At 48.9% G+C, this 23120-nt stretch overlaps 1 protein-coding gene across 1 annotated transcript; it reads right to left on the minus strand.

Moving 5' to 3' along the window:
• Nucleotides 1-1637: 1637 nt before the first annotated feature.
• On the minus strand, nt 1638-13963 carry LOC125943450 (cuticle protein 8-like). The gene is made up of 6 exons (XM_049662775.1): nt 13952-13963; nt 13310-13447; nt 12452-12717; nt 6589-6737; nt 3097-3149; nt 1638-1736 (listed from the first exon to the last, which is right to left on the minus strand). The coding sequence occupies exons 1-6, from the start codon at nt 13961-13963 to the stop codon at nt 1638-1640; spliced, it is 717 nt and encodes a 238-aa protein (XP_049518732.1).
• Nucleotides 13964-23120: the final 9157 nt, after the last annotated feature.

Raw genomic sequence — 23120 nt, forward strand, 5'->3', positions numbered from 1 at the left:
AAAAACAGGAGAGCCTGGGAGCTAATATATGTTAATAGAGTCAACAAGGAGCTGTGATTTGTTAGGCTAATTACTCCACAGAGAATGCTGCAATAACGTTTGTGCAACTGCAAGCAAAACGAGAACGAGTGAAACATTGCTTGTGATATATGGATTAGTACGATACATGCGAATGCGTACCCGATTTGCCAATATGCATTTCTTTCTCATGGAAAAATATTATGTTCAGCACAGATGCTGAGTCACTGTGGCTTTTTAACTACAAATTTCTGTGTTCTGTTTCACAGTGCTGATGGGTCTATCTGCATTTGTTTTCCTACTTATGCAGTGACCGGATGATGACAGAACATGTCCACATTGCAGATTTACACAGAACATACTGTGCATTCGTAGCAAAGCTCCGCCCAAGAAACTGTCTGTTGGGTATGAAACTAACAAAATTGGAACAAACATTCCCTTAGTTTCTTGTGCTGCCCTGCACATGGTGCTAATGAACTATTGTCTATAATGCAGACAATCTGTTCTTTCATTAGAGATTGGCGCAAGTTGCACTGACAGAATGAACATGCATTCATTGCCTACAAGCTGCAGCATGTTGGAATTGGTATGACAGCAGGCATGGAAAATGTTCTGTGCTACTTGTTTCTTGCGCACCATGTGAGCCAGCATTTGATTTCATTGTCATGTACCTGTTTAAGCAGTTACTGACTGAGAAAGGCAAATATAAAACCACTTACTATGTCAGCCATTTCGCATGCGAGACCAATGCACTCATTGCAAAGCTTAGTCAGTTGATTATCTGGGTTTGCTTTGAGATGAAATACCGGTACTGCGCACCTGTTTATGTTAGTCTATGAAATTATCACGTTTATAAAATGTGGCTGTGTATTAGCTCGCTAGGTTGTCACTACATGAATGACATTTGGACCACGCCCAACTCAATCAAACAACTTGAGTAGTTTCCTATAGCTCACTGACTTCATGCATCCTGTGCAAGATAATTTTTAATGTAGGTAAAGGAATGAAAAGAGAACGCGTGCATGGATGATGTTGACAGCAGCAAACAGACTCAAGGCGAACATCCTTGATTGTAACCATTGCTGAGAGAGGAAGCATGCCTGTATGCACTTTGACAACAGGTTGTACATTGTTTAAATGCAGAATGAGGCATGACTAAGTAGTGAAGGGGTAGCAAATTGCCCACCCAGGTCTTCTTACATGGGCATTGCTGCCCTGTGTGCTCCCGTAAACCTCTGTCATCTCTTAAGGCACGAATGAGATAATACTACGTCTATTTGCGGGGACGTTTTTTAGCACCACCAAGAATTGTACACATTATGTGTTTTCACACCTAATGAGGTGTCTTTTCAGCACTCTGAATTTATATTTGTTTGTATACAAATATTCCGCTCTTAAAACTTATCTGATAAGCATCTCTGCATAAGGTAACTATCACACATACATATTACTTTTATTTCTGTCATAATCAATTGTGATAACTTGCTTAAGACATACTGGTGGGGTAGTTGGTTAGTTATGACGGAATATGGCACCGTACATCAAAACAACGAGAGAGAGATAAAAAATCATCTTTAATGAGCATATGGTTGGCTTGATTTGCTGAAGTGGTTCCCTCTTCACGGAAACCCATGCGCTATCTTGGCCGCGACCGCCCTCTCCGCCAACATGATCTGGTCCGAGAGGCGGGAGCTGGACAGTAGCGTCTCCCACTGCTCCTGCGGGGTGGAGGGTAGGGGGAAGAGGAGGCAAGTCAGGATTTGTTTGCAATCTATGACAATGTGCCGGAGTGTTCCTAGCTGTTCACAGTACCTACATTGTTCATCATATTGAGTAGTTATATGAGATGAAGGCCTCTTTGGCTGCGGGAACGTGTTGGTTTGCAACAATCTGAGTGTTTCCGTTTGCGTCTTCGTGAGCTGTGGATGCGGTGGTGGGTGTTTTCTGCGGTTGAGTCTGTAGTGTTGAGTGGTTTATAGGTATGTTGTCAGTCTAGTGAGCTCTTCTGTGTCCTCCGGCGCCTGGTCGATAAGTTCTCGGGCCTTGGAGTGGGCGAGTTTATTGCCCTCCAGTGAGGCAGTGAGCGGGTGTCCACACTATTTCAACATTTCTTTCTGCCAAGCTTGGTTGTTAGTATGCGTTGAGTCATTCATGCCACCCAGCCCAACGTAAAGCTCCTGCACACTTTTTGAGAATAATTTATAATGGCTGTTGCCGTAGATTGTGTGAGGGCTAATGCCACGACTAGTTCCTCCGCTTCCTGTATTGTTGCATGTGGCATGGTGGTGTTGACGAGGAGACCCATCTTTGTTGTCACCACGACGGCATTGGCTCTTCTGCCACGGTATGCAGCTGCATCTGTGTAGACCACCTCCTGGAAGGACCCGTAAGTACTGCCGAGGGCCTTGGTTCATGCTTCGTGCCGCCCTTAATGGTGGGCAGGGTGCATATTTTTCGGTAAGGGATGGATCATGACGTGAGGTCGCCAATCTTTGAAGTCGTCTGGGTGGTTTAGCATCTGTACTCGTAGGGGAGTTCTACTTGATTTGCTTAAGAACTTTCTGCCCTGTTAGGTGGATTTTCTGACTGGAGAGGTGGCCCTTCATTAGTTCTTCAACTGTGTTATGGAGATCCACAAAGACAAGTCTGTCTGTGGACGTGCTCATAGAGAGACCAAGGGCTTGCTTTGTGGCTTTTCGAATGAATTTATTTTGTTTGCCTTTGTTCGCTTTCGTCAGTACCACGTAGGGTGCTGCGTACGTCACCCTAGAGAGGATGAAACCTCTAACGAGGTGGATGGTGCCGTTCTCTTTCATGCCTCGGTGTCTGTTTGTTATTCTATGAACCATGTGTGAGACCTGCTGCGTCATCCTGGAGAAGCGTTAGAGCATCTGGTCGCATTCTGCATCAACTTGTATCAGGAGTCCCAGAATTCTAAGGGTTTTGCAGGGCTTTATAACCTCTCTCTAGGACGACCTGTATGCTGTCTTTATCCTTGGTGCAACGCCGCCGGACCACAAGAAGCTCTGACTTCTGAGGCGAGCAGACAAGTACGCTCCCCTTTGCATATTTGTTTACCGTGTCCGCTGCCAATTCCAGGGTGTCTTGCAGGCCCCCGAGCGAGTCCGTACCTAACCATAAGGTCACATCATCTGTGTGTAGTGCATGGCGTACGAGCGTGATGTTGAAGAGAAGCGGGGAGAGAACTGAGCCTTGGGAATGTCTCTGTTTCCAAATGTGATAGGGTCAGATGCTATATTCCCGATCTTGAGTATGGCTGTGCGGTGAGATAGAAAATGAATGACGCAATTGCATGTTCTCTCCAGCAGCCTGTGTTGTTGAGATTCCGAAGGATCGCCTCGTGTGCCACGTTGTCAAATGCCCCCTTCAGGTCTAGCGCGAGAATGGCGCGTGGTGTGTGGCAGGGATGACGATCTCCTTCTTCAATTGCATAAGCACGTCCTGGGTCTCAAGATGTCGTATAAAGCCAAACATGGTGTCTGGCATTTGCTGGGTTTCATCCAGGTGTTGTTGGAGGCGTTTGAGTACTATCCTGTCCATGACCATGCTTATGCATGATGTGAGGTATATCGGCCGCAGGTTTTCAATGTGCGGGGACTTGCCTGGTTTGGGAATAAAGCGTACTTCGGCTATTTTTCATTCTTGCGATAGCTTGCGTGATGTCCAAATTCATTGAAGTGGTCTAGAAGCGTCTCTAGGGCCTGATCTTCGAGGTTAGCTAAGAGTTTGTAAGTAACCTGGTCGGGCCCGGGGGCACTGCTTCGCCGGATTTTTTCATCAATGGAACAACGACGTAACACAGAATGAATAAACACGAGTGTTTGTGTGACACTGTCATATTCCATCATGTAATCAATTGTACGCTCACATTTAACTTGGCAGCTACTAAAAAAACGTGAGCAAGTAAATCAACAAGCCGTAGTTGAATATTCACTCGCATGCTCGGTGATGAAGAGAAGTGACTTGTCGATCTACACAGCTGTATTCCGCGATAATAGAACCAATCTGTATAATAGAATGGTAATATACAGGGTGTTCATTATTAAGTTTTACGGAATTTTTAAAATCACCTGTAGGCAGGTAGCATAATTCTTATCATTGAGCTGGGTTATTCTAAGAGGTGAACAATAGTAGCACAAAAAATGGAAACATATATTCAACTAACTAAGAGAAATTTACTAATGAACTTCTTAGTTAATTACATTACGACAAATATTGCAATTTACGAATTATAGCCGGTGAGTTTGCAAGATGCACTCACTTGAAATGAATTTACAGGATGACGCCAGTTTCGAGATACTATTTCCCAAAGTGTGGGACGAAATACATGGGCGTTCCAGTTACTTTCGTGCTTCAATGTATAAAACAGCATTTGGGTAAAAAAGTAAGTGGAACAACGGTGCATTTTTACTGCTGAGTTTGATGGCGCATATCTCCAAACTGGCGTCATTCTGGAAATTCATACCAAGTGGATACGCCTGACAAGCTCACCGACTCCAATTCGTAAATCGCAATATGTGTAGTAAAGTAATTGACTAAGAATTCATTAGTCAATTTTTGTTAATTAGCTCAATATGGTTTCGATTTATCGTGTTACTAATGTCCGCCTCATCGAATACCCCGCTCAATGATAAGAATTATGATACATGTCACAGACGATTTCTAAAAAAATAGCTAAAACTTAAAAATGAACACCCTGTATAACGCTGCGGCGCTTCAGCGTGCTAGCTGTTGCAGTGACAAATCCCTAGTTCATTGGCTTAAGAACGCGTGCGTTCGCGTGCACGCGCGGTTTTGCAAGCTTTCGCTAGCACATCTACAAAAATGCGCCCTCGTGCCACACACAACCGAGTACATAGCGATGTATGTTGTTACATTATGCGGTAGCAATGAATTAAAAAAGAAAGAAAACGAAAACAAAAGGCGCAGGTAAGATGTTCGAAAGGTGGGTCACCGCTCCAGCGCAACACATGCAGTCGCAGAACAGAATGTGACAGTGCAAGAGTCGCGTTTTCGCTGTGACGGGGAAGCTTGAATCCACGTCGACAATAATATGCCAGTGTCGTCTGCTGTTGACGATAGTAGCCGACTTGTAACATCTTTGCCCCACCTCTCGGTTGCCACCTCTCAACAGACGTCGCGTCCCCAAATCGGAGTGCGGATGCCGGCACATGCGAACCGCTCGAGCTTACTAATAAGAAAATTAACTAATACGAAAACAAACGTAATAACAAAATCCTGGCTCGGGCCAAAATTTTGCTGGTCGCCAGCACACAAACGCTGCGACTGCGCTGTTACATGTTGCCAGTCGCTGGTTATCTGTTTTGCCAGCCAGAGGGCGCATGCGTACGGCACCGCTCACGCGGTCCCAGCGTGAATCGAATTTTGTGCCTGGTTTCATCCCACCACCCGCCGCCACTGAACCGCCCGCGTGCGGTGTGGCTTGCGGCTATGGGCGACTCGAGCGTGTACAGGCCATTAGGCTGCGCTCGGAGACAGGGGACTCATCGCGCGATCAGTACGACCATTGTTGCCGCAGAGGTTGAACTCCAAATGGCGCGGCCACGTCTTCGTGCACACCAGCTGAGTACGCCGTAAAACGTGGCGCTCGCTGCGGGCGCATTATCTACGCAGGAACAGCAGGCGTAGCAGACAGGTAGTTCACGGTTGAAAGTAAATGGAGCAGGTAGGCATTGGTTCCGGGTATGATCCCGCAGGAGCTTATCGTGGCATCCAGTATTCTGCAGGAACAAGTCGTGGTGTTGGGTAGAAGTTCGTTGTACCACGACGGACTGGTGAGGGCTGGCGGCTACTGAGAGTTGCCGGGAGAGACGGAAAGCTGGTGTTGCTTAAATGTGGTTCCTCAGATGGCGGACGGCGCTTGATGCGACGTTCTCGCGACCAGGTTGGTGGTGGTTCGGGAATGCCTTCGTCAAAGGCGCACTGAGAAGCAGCGTCTGCTTTCTGAAGTCGCGCTAGCTTCTCTTGAACCACTCGACGCACGATCGAGGCGATGTCGTCGCAGGCAGCGACTTCCCTACTTGTGGCGCTTGGTGACGTTGTCCAAGCGCCACAACTTTGGTAAGAACCTTAGGATCTTCAAAGCTTCCAACACGCGACACTGCTGCCTGAATTCGAGCAGGGTGTTCAGTTTTTTTTCAGTGATTAGAAAATTGTAAACATCTTCAGCGATGCCTTTTAACAGATGTCCCACTTTGTCTTTATCGGACATATTCACGTTTACAATTCCAACATAGCTTCCATATTTCTTCAGTTACGTTGTACGCATTTCGCCAGGCAATTGTGCTCTGTGCGAGAGCGTGTGTTCTGCTTTCTTCTTTTTGGAATTCGAGTCACCAAAGCAGGCTTTCAATTCCTGGATTAAGGTCTCCCAAGTGGTCAGCACACATTCATTATTGTCAAACAAAAGTAGTGCGGTGCCGGCGAGAAAAAATGCAACATGCAGAAGCTGCGCTTGCGTGCTCCACCCGTTATGGTGGCTTACTCTGTCGAAATGCCTTAGTCAGTAATCCACGTCATCTGCTTTACCTGAGAATATGCGCGGTTTAGGCGTCCACCAGCTAGGTGGCCTTGGTCGCTGGCTGACTTGACCGATGACCTCTTCGTTGGTGCTCGTTGACCGGCATGCTTGGGCAGTGGCCAGGCTTGTTGGCTCTGGTGGTACGCCGGCCAGGCGTCTGCATTTTCGAAGATCTTGGAGAACGGGGTTGTTCAGGGCGTCCAGCACCCAGCACCTCCACCACTTGTTACGGATGAAGAATGGATTTGTTTCCAGTGAAAAGCATACACAAGATATACGACCGTCCGAAGCAGCCGATCAGCCAAAAACCTCGCGCCGCTTCCACTTCCTCTTCTACGCTCCTCCTGTACGGCGTTACATTATATATATATATATATATATATATATATATATATATATATATATATATATATTTATATATATATACTGTGAAGACAAATATGCCCACTGGGGCTTGCGCGCTCGGACCGCGTGCGAGAAAAAGGAGGCAGAAGTACACCAGGCGTTATGGCGGAACGCCGATTGTATGTCTGCTTCTCTTCAATACAATGGCGCGCCCGCTTAACGAACCTCTGCTCGACGACCCGCCCTCCCCCGCCGTGTTGCGGAGCGGGCGCGTCCTACGGCATCTTGCGCGCCTGCTTTAGCGCCGGCCGCCCCGCTCGGACGTGGCGCCCACGGTTCCTCGGCCTCGGATCTCGTCGGTACCGTGCCTCTCGTCCCAACTCCTCAGGTCATAGATTCACGTCCCGTCTGTATGCAAACCACTTTGCCACGAAGAGACGCCGTACACGCTCCCTTGGACGTGGATTCTGCTACCGCCTCTCCAGCGCCTACTGCATCATTGGTGGACGCTATCCGTAACCCATCGACTGCTGCCTCCAGCGACATCGCTATGCTCAGAAAGGCCATTGCAGCGCTGTCCAAGCGTCTGGAAGACGTAACGGTATCCGTCACTGCAGCCTTTGCGCGTAGCGTCCTTCCTTCACCATCGCCCCTGGAAGTTCCAGAGTTTCGTGGCTTCAAGGATGATCCAACGTTATGGGTAGACGCAAATAATTCCCGTAGACACGTAGACAAATAAGGCCCGTAGACACGCCTCGCCGGAAGACGTGAAGATGTCGCTCGCCGAAAGCCGAAAACCATAACAGTTCTTTTCCTTGTTTGGAAGGTGTCTATTATGTAACACGCAGTTGACGTGTAGGAGTTTCATCACTTTGTTTTTGTTGAAACTAAGCAAATCATCAATTGATTTCACTCGAATATCCGGCCTCGTAGAAACAAATACGGTGACCTCGAATATTTCTGTTCGGACATAAGTTTGCCGCGTTATAATGCTTTTGCTAAACTTAGATTCACAATGCAAAAGATGCGTTTGGTTTTGTAGAGCTCAACACCGGTTCCTTAAAGAGGGGCGCTAAACGAGCAGACGGCGCCTCTATTTTATTCTAGGCAAACAAACTCCGCAACTATTTCTCAGTTTTTCTTGATTACATCGGATTATGCAGTGATTACTGTTAGGTTCCGCACTTACTACGTCACATGCGTTACCGCTAACCATAGGCTTACTTTCGCGTCGCATAACGTTGACATTCAGATTATGTAGAACCAATACAGATGCATGTTATTTAATGTATGATGTAATCACTTATGCTGTAAGCTGTTACTTGCCTATTAATTTATTCTGACATAAGCTGGCCAACTCTCTCAGCGTTTTGTCGTTCTGAGAGTAATGATCACGCGCACGTTTCAATCTCATCAGCTGTCCAAATATTCCTAGCTCGATTGCCAATGTTGTGCCATAGCACCTGCCATCATCGCCACCCGTCCCTCTGGGTCCTGCCGACTAGTCGCCAACGGGAGGCGGCGACACAATACGGCGCGGGGGGACCTCGGCAACTGCCCCGTCTGTGTCCTGCCGACGTGCAAGCAGCCCCGGCCATCATCGCCACCCGTCCCTCGGGGTCCTGTCGACGAGTCGCCAGGGGGACGCGACGACACAATGCGACGCGAGTGACGTCAGCAACCGTCCCCTCTTCCTCCTGTCGACGAGGAGCCGCCGCCAAGGGGATTTAAGGAGGAACCGGCCCATTGTTAAGCCAGAGAGTCGCCACCGGCCGCCCCGTCGGTCTGGTGCGCTCTTACTGCTTTGACCAGCTATCACCAGCTAAGGGCAGCTATTACCAGCTATTACCTGCTATTCCTGCTATATCTGTACATATTTGTACATATTGTATAAAGTTTTCGTCTCCTCTTCGCCTGCTTCAAGACTCAGTCTCTCGTCCCGGACCCCGAGTCGCAATAGTGGATGGCAGCTATGGGATTGGCGAACCAGTATCTGAACAGCGGATGGCAAGCTGCGAGATACGAGGAGCGAAGACGCCTGCTACACCGCTCGATGGCAGCTACCAGATCGACCGGCGTCAACCACTTTGGCTGGGTGAGTGCCCGATGTTTGCTTTTCTTGTCGCCAGACCTCTCTAGCACAGGCAGATGTTAGTAGAGTTTTGTTGTTTGGTAGGCTATGCATTACGAATTTGCCTTCCTTAATAGTCGATTCTAGTTTAAGTAAGGGTAAATTTAGTGGGCAAGCAACACGAGGAACGAGATCGCGATGGAGGAATTCCAAGTTCAGGACCTCATTCAAATTTGCGAGGAGTTGGGCATTTCCGCCGGCTCCGAAAAAGCAAGGAAAGCGATTCTCGACGTGATGCGAGCGGAGGACGTGACGACCGAGGAAGCCGAAGAGGCTTGGGAGATGATTGTTGAGCGAAAGCTGGAGGCAAAGGAACGCGAGCGACGTGAGAGGCGCGAGCTTGAAGCGAAAGAGCACGTAAGTCCCGAGGAAAGGGCAAGACGAGAGAGCCGTCGACAGAATCAAACATGGATATGGCGCACAGCGCGATACCATCTTTGTAGTTTCAAGGCGGGCGATAGCATTGTTACTTTTCTTGCGGACTTTGAAAAGGTTTGCGAGAAAGAAGGTGTCAACCGGGACCTCTGGTCCGAGCGGTTGATCCTGTTGCTTCCTCGTAGACTCTCGTGTGTTCTGGAACGCCTGCTTGATGAGGAGAGGCGGGACTACGATGAGGCAAAGATGGCTCTGTTGAGGCATTTTGAAGCTATAAGTCAGGCCGACTGCGAAGGCCAAGGCGGTAGCGACAAGACCGAGCTTGTCGAAGACAGACCGCCTAGTGAAATGGTTACTAGCCCAGGAGACGATGTGGTGCCATTGGCGCACACGCTAGGTGACAGGCACGAACACGATGTTGTTTCGCCGTCTAGAGAGGCCGCTTTGGGAAAAGTGGCCGACAGTGGCTCTTTTGATTTAGATAGTAGCGACAAGGCGAAGCCTGTCGATGAGAGACCGCAGGGCGAGCCGGCTAGCTCAGATGGCGTCGGATGCAGTCATGTCTTATCAGAGGCACATACATCTAGCGACGACCACGAGCCTAGCTTGGTTTTGCCGTCCGGAGCCACGTCGTTGCGACAAGAAGGCAGCGTACCTACGAGTACGCGTGCCGAGACCGCGAGCCCTGTGAGCCGCGCCGAGGGCAAACGACGAAGGCGCAAGCCGAGAAAGTCGGACTCGGGCGGCGATACGAGCCGGGTCAAGCGCGCCAACCGCCAACACGTTGGGAAAAAGCGCAGTAGGGTGAGCCCGAGGCTTAGGAGACTGCTGAGGTCTATAACAGGCGTGACGCGCGTCTGTAAAGAAAGGATATCGCGGAAATTTAGACGCCGCAAATTCCGCCGGTTCTCAGCGATATCAATGAATTGTAAGCAGAGTAACGTAGCGAAGCATCAGGTATGCTCGATAGTCTGCTGCAATGGTCGCCCCCTTCGTGGGAGAAAGAAAGGCGACTGTCTAGCGGACAAAGGGACAGCGCGCCCGCGGGCCCGTGGATGCGCCGCTCCCCGAGTGTTTGGAGGCAGTAGTGTGAATGTCACGGCTACTATAGGTACTTCGTGCAAATCCGCTTTGTTCTGGTGTCGCGAGTGGACAACTCGTAGACCCGAGAATGGTCGACCGGCTCGAGCGCGTCTCAAAGGGTGTGGTTGTGAGCACCAAGTGATTGTGAACGTGCCATGGTAGTTTGAAAGCCCATTCTGTTAATTGTACTTTTAGTGATCATTTTGTTCTGTGTTTTCTTGCGATAAAGTTGAGTCGCGTGTTGAGCGTAGGAAAGGGTGGATAGGCCAAGAGCGCATTTTTAAGTCTTTGGTCCTTTCTTTTCGCGAGACACCGACATTTTTTAATTTGTTGATCATTAGTTTACTGAGACATGATTGCTGAACGCTCAAGTAGAGAAAGCGTCAGTGTTTTCACGTTTTGTTGTTTTTACGTTTACCTAGGCTAGACAAAGCCTAAATGCTTGATTTAGATTATGACTTGTTTTTGTATTGCACGCGTTAGTTCTAAGTGTAAGTGTAGAATTTTGATTCACTTTTGCTTTCATGTCGTTAGTGTGAGTTTTAGTATTTGTTTGTTTTTTTGTTAGGACCGCTTCTGTGCTTTATAAATGTGGTGCTCGTTTTGCCGAGCGCATTTTGACAGCAATAAGTGGAGGGCTATTTCTTTATGCGGTGACAGTTGTCGGATTTCATTAAGCACTTTTGCGAAGTGGCGCCCAAGCGCATAGATTAGCTACGCTTAGCCTTTGCGCCACGGCTTTCGGGGGCAAAATTAAGTCATCTTCGGCAACCTTGATCTTTGGCAACCCGCCCGCATTACAGTTGAGAATCGCTTGCGACGCAATTCTGATTTGATTAAGACTCGCGCATTGACAATTAAAAAAAAAAGGAGGTCCGTATCTCGAATTTCTCTCTCAGATACGTGTCTCGTGTTGTTCGGGATTTTTTGTTGTTGTTGTTTTATTTTGTTTTGTTTTGTTTAGCGTAGCCAGATCTCGAAAAATGCTTTGTTCGATGATTTTGGTCTGGCGGTTTGGAGAGCATTCGGAGGGTGCTTGCTTTGGCCGGAGTGGTTTGGCGTTGTTGATTCTTGGTCGTTCCAGTGGACATTATCAGGACCGAGCAGCAGAAAAGACCACCGGCGGGAAAAGCGGCAGAGCCGATACCTCCAGACCATCCTAGACGTCGCCCAACCGGCGCATCCATTCTTCCGAGCTGCGTCGGACAGCTCGACCTCTGGATGCATTGTCTGGCGGCGGGGGTGCTGTTGTGCCATAGCACCTGCCATCATCGCCACCCGTCCCTCTGGGTCCTGCCGACTAGTCGCCAACGGGAGGCGGCGACACAATACGGCGCGGGGGGACCTCGGCAACTGCCCCGTCTGTGTCCTGCCGACGTGCAAGCAGCCCCGGCCATCATCGCCACCCGTCCCTCGGGGTCCTGTCGACGAGTCGCCAGGGGGACGCGACGACACAATGCGACGCGAGTGACGTCAGCAACCGTCCCCTCTTCCTCCTGTCGACGAGGAGCCGCCGCCAAGGGGATTTAAGGAGGAACCGGCCCATTGTTAAGCCAGAGAGTCGCCACCGGCCGCCCCGTCGGTCTGGTGCGCTCTTACTGCTTTGACCAGCTATCACCAGCTAAGGGCAGCTATTACCAGCTATTACCTGCTATTCCTGCTATATCTGTACATATTTGTACATATTGTATAAAGTTTTCGTCTCCTCTTCGCCTGCTTCAAGACTCAGTCTCTCGTCCCGGACCCCGAGTCGCAATACCAACAAAAAATTTCAACAAGCTTTCTGATCGTCTGCTAAGCCAGCTTTATTTAGGAACAGGTAATAATCAAGTTTACATTTTTTGGAGTTAAGCGTGCTCGTCAGCGTTCAGCCTGCCCAGGGAGCGGGGCCGAATGCAACTGGAGCAGCGTAGGCAGGGATGGGAGCTGAGGCCGACTTTGCCGCAGCAGGAACTGCGACCGGTTTGGCATTGAAGACGGCGTCAGCGCTGTAGCCAGGCGCCGTTCCCGGCTCGTTGGTGTCGACGGTGGCGCGGAAGCCATTGGCGTCAGCCACGTATGACACCCGTCGGTAGATGCCGCTGGCGTCGCGGTAGCCGTACGTTCCCGTCTTCACGTTGTTGGCGTTGCCCTGCTCCTTGTGGTAGGACTGAGTGCCGAACTCGTCCGCGTTGTCGTAGCCGAAGCTGTATGGCTGCGGGGGCTGTAGATTAAAGAGCATACAGGTTAGCCTGCGTAGCGCATAACCTATCATTCCCATACTGTTACGCTTGATCTCAGCGAGAAAAAAATCTTTCCTCTCTCTTCGAATAGCGAAGTATAAACAACTAGCCGAAGAGGAAGTACTCCTGTAATAATCGGCACCATTTTGTTTTTATTGCCGTTCCATCATCCCGCATGAGTGGCGCGATAACTTACTCACTCTGTGCTTGAAGAACAAGACGATGATTTCCGGCATTGCAGTATTGGAGCAGTTTCACTAAACGCCTTATTCGTTATGGGAGCGTATTGCGTCTTTTTAGTTGCACGCAGTTACTTTATGCCACTAAATAACGTCGTGCATTCGTACAGAGCAAAATATTTCTTAGTGGGTATGGCATAGCAGATGCAAACTGATGCCTAATTAAATTTTATGCAACGGTCATTGTAGGCTTCGTGACTTCATAATTGAATCGGTGACTGCGTGCAGACATATTCAAATTATTGATGGACAACCGACCCAATTACCACTTCATGTATTTAGACAAAAGTGTTATACAGCTATATAAAACCACGTGTGTCTAGTGCATGCGTACGTAGACTGGCTCGACCGAGGAGATGCCTGGGGTGGCGGCTGCTCCTACGAGAGGTCCGCGAAAGCCGCCGAGGAAGCGGCCCTGTGGTCCAAATGGTCCCTCAGAGATGACAACAGGGATAAGGGCAGCGACCAGGATCTGAAGATGTGGGAAACAATGATATAATTATATAAACACACTTTACACCCGTCCAAATAAACTTTCACGGAAATGCAGGCATGACAATGACAAGTGCAATGCAAAAGTACAGACCAGAGTATCTCAACTTCGTAATTACAATGTTTTCAGTGTGTTCCCTACGTGCCGCGTATGATTTACACCTTTGTCTGAGTTTTATTATCATAAACAAAGTGTTATCGTCCTCCAAAAGTGCTTCACGAACAAATAGATATTATTTTGTTTTGTATACATTTTTCTTGCCCAAGAGAAGGCATATTTTTAATTTATTCTTACGAATTTGTCACGAGGCTTCAATTCCGTAAACTTGAAGCTGAAATCTAGAATATTTGACAGCGTTCCCTAAGACACGAAACCATCGAAGATGTATATAGCCGTTACATATAACCTAAACATCCGCACTCAGAAGCTTTCTGTAAACACTGATGTGCAACAAATTGGTTTTCTAGAAGAAAGCATACTTACCTTAGCAATCATTTTTCCTTGGTTTGCGTTTATACGGCAAAACTGTTTTTCTACCTCCTAAGACTTGTGTACTTGTGCTTCAGGGGAGACAAGTTGTTTGGAGCGGTGTGACTGCTCAGCGGACATGCTAAACATTTTATAGTGTCTGCAACATTAACTTCCGCAACGCCATTCTCTCCTGCCCCTTTCCTCTCGTTTTCATACGTCGTCCCAGAACTAGGAAGGCGTCGCAGCAGTTTTGCTCTGTGGGACGACAGACGGCGGCATTTCGCACGTAAAGATAATTTGGCGTCGTGTCGCTTCTTTCACTTCCACACTTCACGTTTTGTGTCAAGCACGCTTAGCTAATTTACTTTTTTTGTGTGTTCACTGCCACTTAGAAGTGTGTTGCATGATCCTAGTATTACGAAGAAGGCGCTACGAAATCAAAATGTGATGCCTCGAGTTGCGTTGTTTGGATTAGCGCAACTACTAAGTCACACGAACTACAGTATAATAAATGAGAAAAACCAGTTTGTCAAACCCTTGCCCTCTCATCGCACCACATTCTCTCCCCTACTGCGAATACCTACGCCTGGCCAGACGCGACATCTGAGTTTCAGTGTAAACGAGGGTAGTCGCTTCGGGTGAATCCTTTAGTGAACACTCGCGGCAGCATTTGCTGTGTTGAGCGCTTTAATCAAAGCAAACCGTTGGCTTTATACACAAAAGTGCCCTGCCCGAATATCGCAAGTGAAGTAGTGGCTAAAGGTGCTGTGTTCTACTCTTCGAAAGTACTTCAAAGAAGGATCTGACTGTCTACGATGCTGTGGAAGAAAGCAACGTTTGCTCTCTCACCACCGGATATGTGCTCCGACGCAGACAAGGAAGACAACGCCGATTAAAATACACAAATCCTCTGCTGTAGCTCCTGTGACTTCTTTACAACGGCGTGTTTGTGCCAGCAACGCACGCCGACCAAGCAGCAACCAGTGGTACAGAACTCACCTAGTGCACCATTTTTCCAGAACGTTGTAAACCGACTTGTCAAGCTCAAAGGTGTGCGACGATCTATGAAGCTAAATAGAGCCCGTAAGACGCACTCGCCTTCAACGGTTAAATATGTTGCTTCCTACACGACTACTGAAGCAATGACAGATATGAATAACAGAGTGATTCCCAACTCTCTTCAGCCTCGTTTCCAAAACGTCAGAGTTTCGCGTCCTGCTATTCAAGAGCAACGTGATAGCTTGGGGAGACGCATGGATGACATCCGTAGAGCTAAACTGGAACTGGAGCTTGAAGACGTAGTCGCGGAACGGGACTATTGGAGGGAGCAGGCCAATGCGGCTGTGAGTGCAATGAAGAAAACTGAACCAGCATTGCTTCGTATCCGTGAGGCACTCAGTGAGTTGGAAACTGAAGTGTGTGGTCTCCGTTCTTCTCCTCCGTATCATCTGACGACGACTTCTGCTGGTCTTCAGTGTTTTAAACAGAACCAGTGTTTTAATAATCTTGATTGTGCTTGTTCAAAAGTCGAATGTGTGATGAAACGGTCTAAAGTGGAGGATAGTTTGCTTCATAACTTCTTCAGCTCCCAAGAAGGTTGGTACTTCGACGCTTCTGATAACGAAGGGCACAAGTGTGATTTTTGTGCATAGGTTTGTCGCGAGTGTTTACACAATGTCTTTACTTTGCGTAATTAAGGCAATCGTGTGTTGGTAATACCACTTTTTACGCGTGTGCAGCGAACACCGCCATACCAAAGGTATCCCGCAATATATAGCCATGAACTTCACAATCTTAGTTAGATTAAAGGGCACACGAATTCGGTATCCTTGTCAGAATGTCGTGATTATACAAGTGCGACGGGCATGGCAACATGACGCCCTAAACCCACTCACTTTCATAGAAAGTTTGTAGTGCATTTTCCTCCTCTCTTTGCCTTATACGGGGTGTGACCATTGGGCACAAGAGGTCAGACCTCCGAAACTAAAGGCAGTTTGAAAAGGAATTATTTATTTAATTTATTTATAAATATACAGAGTACCTACATCGCCATAAAGGCATTAAGTAGGGGGGGAACAAAACATAACCAGTAATACAGAAAAGCTTTTGCACAGATATACTCACAAACAGAAGCACTCCGATAGCATTCAGAAAGAGACACACAAGTAATGTGAAACAAACAGGGTTTCAAGATATATAGCAAATACGTCACAGCATAAAACAGTATGCAAAATTTTTGCAGTAAATATAACTAAGAATATGTTTAGATGGAAACATCTCACTTTGCACGGCAGTTTCCAGTGTTATATTGTAGGAGACACAACAAGCGGAAAAATTCAATTCTTTACTCTCATTTTTTCAACCATATGCAAAAAAATGGCATTATTGTCGCAAGCTTTCCTACATTCGCGTGCAGCGTACATCGACGAGTGCTCAACGCACATTTTGACGATGTACAGATTGCAAAGTCCCGACTTACGTGAACGTACAGACTTAGCATCCAGTGTTGTGTAAAGTAAGCCGCCTATTATACACGTAAAATTTACAGGTTTGTCGAAAACAGGCGTTTGTATCGATGAGAGTGGCACAAATAGTACAATATAGATAGGAACTCTCTTCAGTGCACTTGCTTTCTCTGAGATGCCCTGGCATCCAAGGAGGGAGAAGAGAGGAAAAAGAGAAGGAAAGACAGGGAGGTAAGCCAGTGTAAAACAATCTGCCTACCCCCTGCAAAACTAAGCGTTTCACGGCGTTGCATCGTCTTTATGTGCACGTGACTTTTTTTTTTAATTCCCGGGAAGGATACGTGCTACTTGTACTTGCGGCCGACCTGTTCGGTAATTACGAACACTGGATGTATCTGTCGAGGCTTGCTATTGAACTTCTATACCGTCACGGCGCAGGTTAGACGCACACTTGCCGAAAGCTTCAAACATGAAAAAGTGGTAGCGGAAAATACGCAAAGTGCACGCCACCAGAATAACAGGCTCAGCTACAGATATGTAAGTTCTTGTACAATACCCATGATTTCATTATATTTGCTGGAATCTACGTACATTTCGCGAAAGTGCCGGCGGGTGTAGGATCACGGCAATTATTCCACTCTGCTGTGGTGTCAACTCATGTTTGTATTCTATAATGAAGCTGAATGCTTACATCAGGGTCATCAAGGAGCCTTAAGGAATATGATTAGCTGTTTAAGAGCACGATCTTAAGAGTGAGAGAACATACGTTCGAGAAAGGTCATTCATCTGCATGCACACAGTTTCTTTTTAACGAATTTGTATTTGTTGCACTTTATTCTTTCATTGTGAATGGACAAGTCACGTATGTAATGATCCTCCAGCGCGGCTCCCGTCTGTGAGCATCGATGCAACAAATTCTTCACAGAGATGCATATGCGGCTACGCGGCGTAGTGATGAGTTTTCGCCGAGTTCACTGCGGACATACAGTCAAGGCTTGCTTGATAATTGTGCACTGCGCTGGACTAAGGTAATTTAAGGTCTGCAATTGTGATTTTGATTATAAACTGGTTTTCAAACGAATGTTTGCACTTAAAAGTGCCGGGTCTGTGAAAGTGTTAATCAGGATGGTGTCTGATTCCAAGAAATAAACACATTTGTTCGTAATTCTCGTTCGCGTGTTAATTGCAGTCCGGGGTGTGATGGTTTGGAAGAAAACGTCCCCAGCAGAGAGCACTGGACATGGAGAAAAAGGAAAAAGACACAAGACACATCTCTGCAGTGTGTTGTTTATGTGTTCTCCTGTGTTGTCCATATCTATCTTTTCTGTCGGAAAACTATCTACAGTGAAGCTCGATAAGCTTTCCTAAAGCTTTCTTCTAAAACCTCTACTTTCATAGCCTATTCGCCCAAATTGAATGAAGGTAGAAGCCACGGGACGGGTTCGTCGCCGAAAACATCTGCGGTTCTTTCATCGCATTGTGGCGCGACAGCGCGTTCCCAGAAGGTCAAGCACGTCGCATGTGGTAATGCAACACGTTTTAATTCTGAATAAAATTTCTTCTCGCTCTGCAAGATTCATCATTGTGGCTGAGGCATTATAGAAAAGGGCCGCGTTCGTCATAGAAACCTGCAGCGTGTCTCTCGTTGTAATGGCTCATTTGGCCTTGATGACTCATGACAGCCTAGCTTTCACGTATTCCCACCGTCTGTGCGATTGGCATAATTGTTTATCGTCTGCTGTCTCTCCTCTCGCCTATTTTGGCATGGCGAGACAATTTCTCTCTCTCTCTCTCTCTCTCGCTCTCTCTCTCTCTCTCTCTCTCTATATATATATATATATATATATATAATGCAACAAGAGTATTTTGCAGGTAGACTTGATAAAGCGCTTTAACAAGCCGGATCGTTGAAAACCGACCTAGCGCGAACCACACGATCGTCAACGTCTTCTTCCACCCACTGGCTGGCACAGAGCTGGTGCCGATGTGCTCCGGTACAAACACCCCCACGCAGAAAGGAGCCAACCTGGCGACTTAGGGGAATGACAGCAGAGGAGGGTCGTAGCACGGTTTCAGCCGAGTGACGTGAACTGTTTCACGCCCTCGGCAGCGGTGGTCGGAAGATGGCTCGAGCGGCTCGATGATGTAGTTGACGGGAGATGTTTGCTCGAGTACTCGGTAGGGACCGTGGTAATTCGAGAGAAGCTTGGTCGAAAGGCCGGGAGTAGTGGACGGGACCCAGAGCCAAACTAGCTTTCCCGGGGAATAGTGGGCGCTAGATGCGGATTCGTCATGGCGAGATTTTTGGCGACATTGGTCTTGCGCGGTAAACGAGCGAGCCAGTTGACGACACTCTTCAGCATAAGCAGCCGCTTCGGAAACGGGCGAGGCTTCACAGACATCGGGTCGGTAGGGGAGAATGGTGTCCATGGAACAGGATGGTTCACGTCCATATAGAAGAAAAAAAGGAGAGAAGCCGGTGGTAGCTTGTGGCGCAGAGTTATAGGCGTACGTGACGAAGGGGAGCACCCGGTCCCAATTGGAGTGATCATCGGACACGTACATCGCCTGCATATCTCCAAGGGTGCGGTTGAAACGCTCCGTCATGCCGTTTGTTTGCAGATGGTACGCAGAGGTGGTGCGGTGAACAATGCGGCATTCTTGGAGCAGTGCCTCAATAGCGTTTGAGAGAAAGACGCGGCCACGATCGCTTAATAATTCACGGGGCGCACCGTGTCGCAAAATGAGGCGGCGAAGAAGGAAGCGAGCGACGTCTATCGCGGTGGCAGCTGGCAGCGCAGATGTTTCAGCGTACCGTGTGAGATGGTCGACGGCGACAATGATACACCGGTTGCCCGCAGGAGTGTTGGGGAGGGGACCGTAAAGATCAATGCCAACACGATCAAATGGTCTTGTAGGGCACGGTAAAGGTTGTAGAGGACCAGCGGTGCTATGAGGGGGAGTCTTGCGGCGTTGGCACGAAAGGCATGATCGCACGTACTGGCGAACGTATCGATACATGCCGCGCCAGTAATACCTCAGGCGTAGGCGGGAGTAGGTCTTGAATACGCCAGCGTGGCCGCATTGAGGATCATCGTGGAAGACAGTGCATATGCCCGAGCGCAGATGACGGGGGATAACAAGCAGCCACCTGCGGCCATCGGTTAGGTAATTGCGGCGGTACAACAAGCCTTCACGAACGACAAAGTGATGCGCTTGACGACGAATGGTGGGTGAAACAGATTCAAGCGAACGGTGAGAGATAACGTCAAGCAGAGAAGCGATCCAGGGATCCTTGCGTTGCTCGGCCGGCATGTCGCTGATGCTGAGGGACGACGAATCGCAGGTGGAAGTTTGTAAGCAAAGTAGGTCATACGGCAGCGGAGAACGGGATAGGGTATCGGCGTCTGAATGTTTGCGTCCCGAGCGATAAATAACACGTATGTCATACTCTTGAAGGCGTAAAGCCCAACGTGCGAGGCGGCCAGTGGGGTCTTTCATAGATGACAACCAGCATAAGGCATGGTGGTCAGTCACAACGTCAAATTGGCGTCCGTAAAGGTAAGTGCGGAATTTGCTGATTGCCCAAATAATTGCCAAACATTCCTTTTCCGTTACAGAATAGTTCGACTCTGCCTTTGTTAGGGTACGGCTGGCATATGCAACGACATACTCGCCATAGCCGTCTTTGCGTTGGGCGAGGATGGCACCAAGACCGACAGCGCTAGCGTCCGTGTGAATTTCAGTAGGCGCATTGGGATCGAAGTGGCGCAGTACTGGAGGGGACGTAAGGAGCCGGCGGAGCGTCGTAAATGACTCGTCGCAATCGGGATTCCATGCCGAGAGGTCAGCGCTGCTGGCAAGTAGCTGAGTCAAGGGGGCGATGATAGAGGCCAAATTACGGATGAAACGCCGTAAATAAGTGCACAAGCCGATGAAGCTACGGAGCTCTTTAAGAGTGGCTGGCTTGGGAAACTCGGCAACGGCTCGCTGTTTGGCGGGGTCTGGTAGGATTCCCTCTTGTGAAACGACGTGGCCTAGAATCGTAAGCAGTCTGGCAGAAAAATGGCATTTCTTCAAGTTTAATTGCAAACCAGCGGCCGTGAGACACTCAAGAACTTGCTCGAGGCGATCTAGATGAGATGCAAAATTGGGAGAAAAGACACCTATGTCGTCTAAGTAGCAAAGACAGGTACGCCACTTAAGTCCCTGGAGGATAGAATCCATCATCCTCTCGAAAGTCGCAGGCACGTTACACAGGCCGATCACATTAAATTCGTATAACCCGTCAGGGGTCACAAAAGCCGTTTTTGGACGGTCCGCTGCAGCCATCGGCACTTGCCAGTATCCAGAGCGAAGATCCAGGGAAGAAAAAAATTCGGCACCTTGTAGATAATCGAGAGCATCGTCTATTCGTGGTAGAGGATAAACATCCTTACGTGTGATCTTGTTTAGTCGGCGGTAATCCACGCAAAATCTGATTGAGCCGTCCTTTTTCGCACCAGTACGACCGGAAAAGCCCAAGGACTGTGTGACTGCTGGATCACGCCGCGTTGCAGCATGTCATCGACTAGTTCACTCATGACGCTGCGTTCGGTTTGTGACACTCGGTAGGGACGCTGACGCAGTGAAGCATGGTGACCGGTGTCAATATGGTGAACAACCGCTGACGTGCGCCCCAAACAAGGTTGGCCGAGGTCGAAAGAGGTCCAAAAACGGTCAAGGAGTTGAACGAGCTGATTGCGCTGAGCTTGCGGGAGCGCGTTATCGACGCTGCGCAACAGGACGTCGTGTTCTGGTGAGGCGGGAGCGGCGGCAGAAGTGACGGCATCGATAGGCAGTGGTGTCGTATCGCAAGGCGCATCAAACGGAAAGATGGCATCAAAAGTGTTGAGACGCCCAACAGATTCGCCATGTAATAGAGTTGAAGGGCAGGGAAACGGATTACACGCGTAAACTGCACTGGAATCATCATCAAGTGAGACGACTGCGAACGGTAGGACAACGTTCCGGCGACGCGCACATTCCTCAGACGGTACAAAAAGTGCAGTTGAATTGGGGACAGCGTCACAAGTGACGGACACTAAGGCGACAGAGAAGGCAGGGATGATGACGTCAGCAGCGACAACCACTTTAGCAGACGGGCAAGGGTCATCTTCGGTTGCGGCACAGAACGGAGACAAGGCGAGTTGTGCACGTGCGCAGTCGACCACTGCATGATGCGAGGAAAGGAAGTCCCAGCCCAGGATAACGGCGTGCGATGCATGAGAAAGGACGACAAATTGGACAATGTAGAGCGCATCTTGAATTAAAACACTAGCGGTGCAGGTGGCCGAAGGCTTGACATGCTGTGAGCTCGCTGTGCGTAGCGAAATATCAAAAAGCGGAGTCGTCACTTTGTTCAGTTTGCGGCAGAGAGTCTCACTTATCACACAAACATCTAATCACACAAACTAATCACACAAACAGCTGCTCCTGCGTCAACAAGAGCGTTTGTCGCGACACCGTCTATAAACACTACAATCTCGTTAGGCGGCGAAAGAAGAGGCCTTGAAAATTTCGACGACGGCGCAGTTCTTGCCTCAGGAACTGCGGCTGTTAGTTTTCCTCCTGGTCATGGTTGCAACGGCGAAGCATGGGGGGAAGGGAGCGGCGGCGGGGAGAAGGAGATCGGCGTGAACTGAAGGCGGGGCGACGTGAATACGAGTCCGTGGCGTCAGATGTAAGACGGTGTGTAGCTTGCTGAGGGACATGGCTAAGGTTGGGAGCGCCATCGCGAAAATAGAGTCCGCGGCGGAGACAGAAGCGCGCAACATGTCCCGGAATACCGCAAGCGTAGCACACTGGCCGGTTGTCCGGAGTACGCTAGGGGTTTAGAGGTGGTCTCGGATGCGAGAACGGTATGTAAACTGCCCGTACCGGACTTGGCGGAGTGTAGAAGTTGGTGGCTAGGCTGGATGGGACTGGCGTCGGTTGGGCATGAGATCGTGTAAGGGCCTCAGCATAAGTTAGCGGCGCCGTTACTTGCGGCGGCGCCGTAACGTGCGGCGGCGAAGCGGGGGACGGTAGGGCCTCAGCAACTTGCGTCTGGATAACCCGACGAAGCGACTGGTCCAGTGGGGGGAGAGGCTCAGTTACCGATGCCACAAGAGAGAGCTGACGTGAAACTTCCTCACGTACGTATTGCTGAATTTGAGGCAGCAACGAGGTGTAATCAAACCCAGCGCTGCTGGGAGCCAAAGCTGAAAGGTCAGCCGTTTGCATTCCAGGGCGACGTGTGGAGACGTGCTGTTTACGCAGCTCGTCAAAACTTTGGCAAAGTTGAATGACTTCAATAACGCTGTGTGGGTTTTTGGCCACGAGCATATGAAAAGCGTCATCGTCGATGCCTTTCATGATGTGTTTGATTCGGTCAGGTTCCGACATGGACGCACTCATTCGCCTACAGAGGCCGATGACATCCTCAATGTAGCTTGTGAAGGTCTCACCAATTTGTTGAGATCGTCCGCGGAGGCTGTGTTCAGCGCGAAGCTTGCGCACCGCTGGCCGACCGAAAAACGAAACGAGGGTCTCTTTGAAAGCTGACCAGGTGGTAAAATCAGCCTCGTGGTTCTTGAACCACAGATGGGCCACGCCGGTAAGATAAAAGATGGCATGAGTCAACTTGTCGCGGTCATCCCACTTGTTGTGTTTTAACAAGCGGTTTAACAAGCCGG

The sequence above is a fragment of the Dermacentor silvarum genome, chromosome 2, assembly GCF_013339745.2.
Source record: "Dermacentor silvarum isolate Dsil-2018 chromosome 2, BIME_Dsil_1.4, whole genome shotgun sequence".
In the NCBI taxonomy this organism is placed as follows: domain Eukaryota; kingdom Metazoa; phylum Arthropoda; class Arachnida; order Ixodida; family Ixodidae; genus Dermacentor; species Dermacentor silvarum.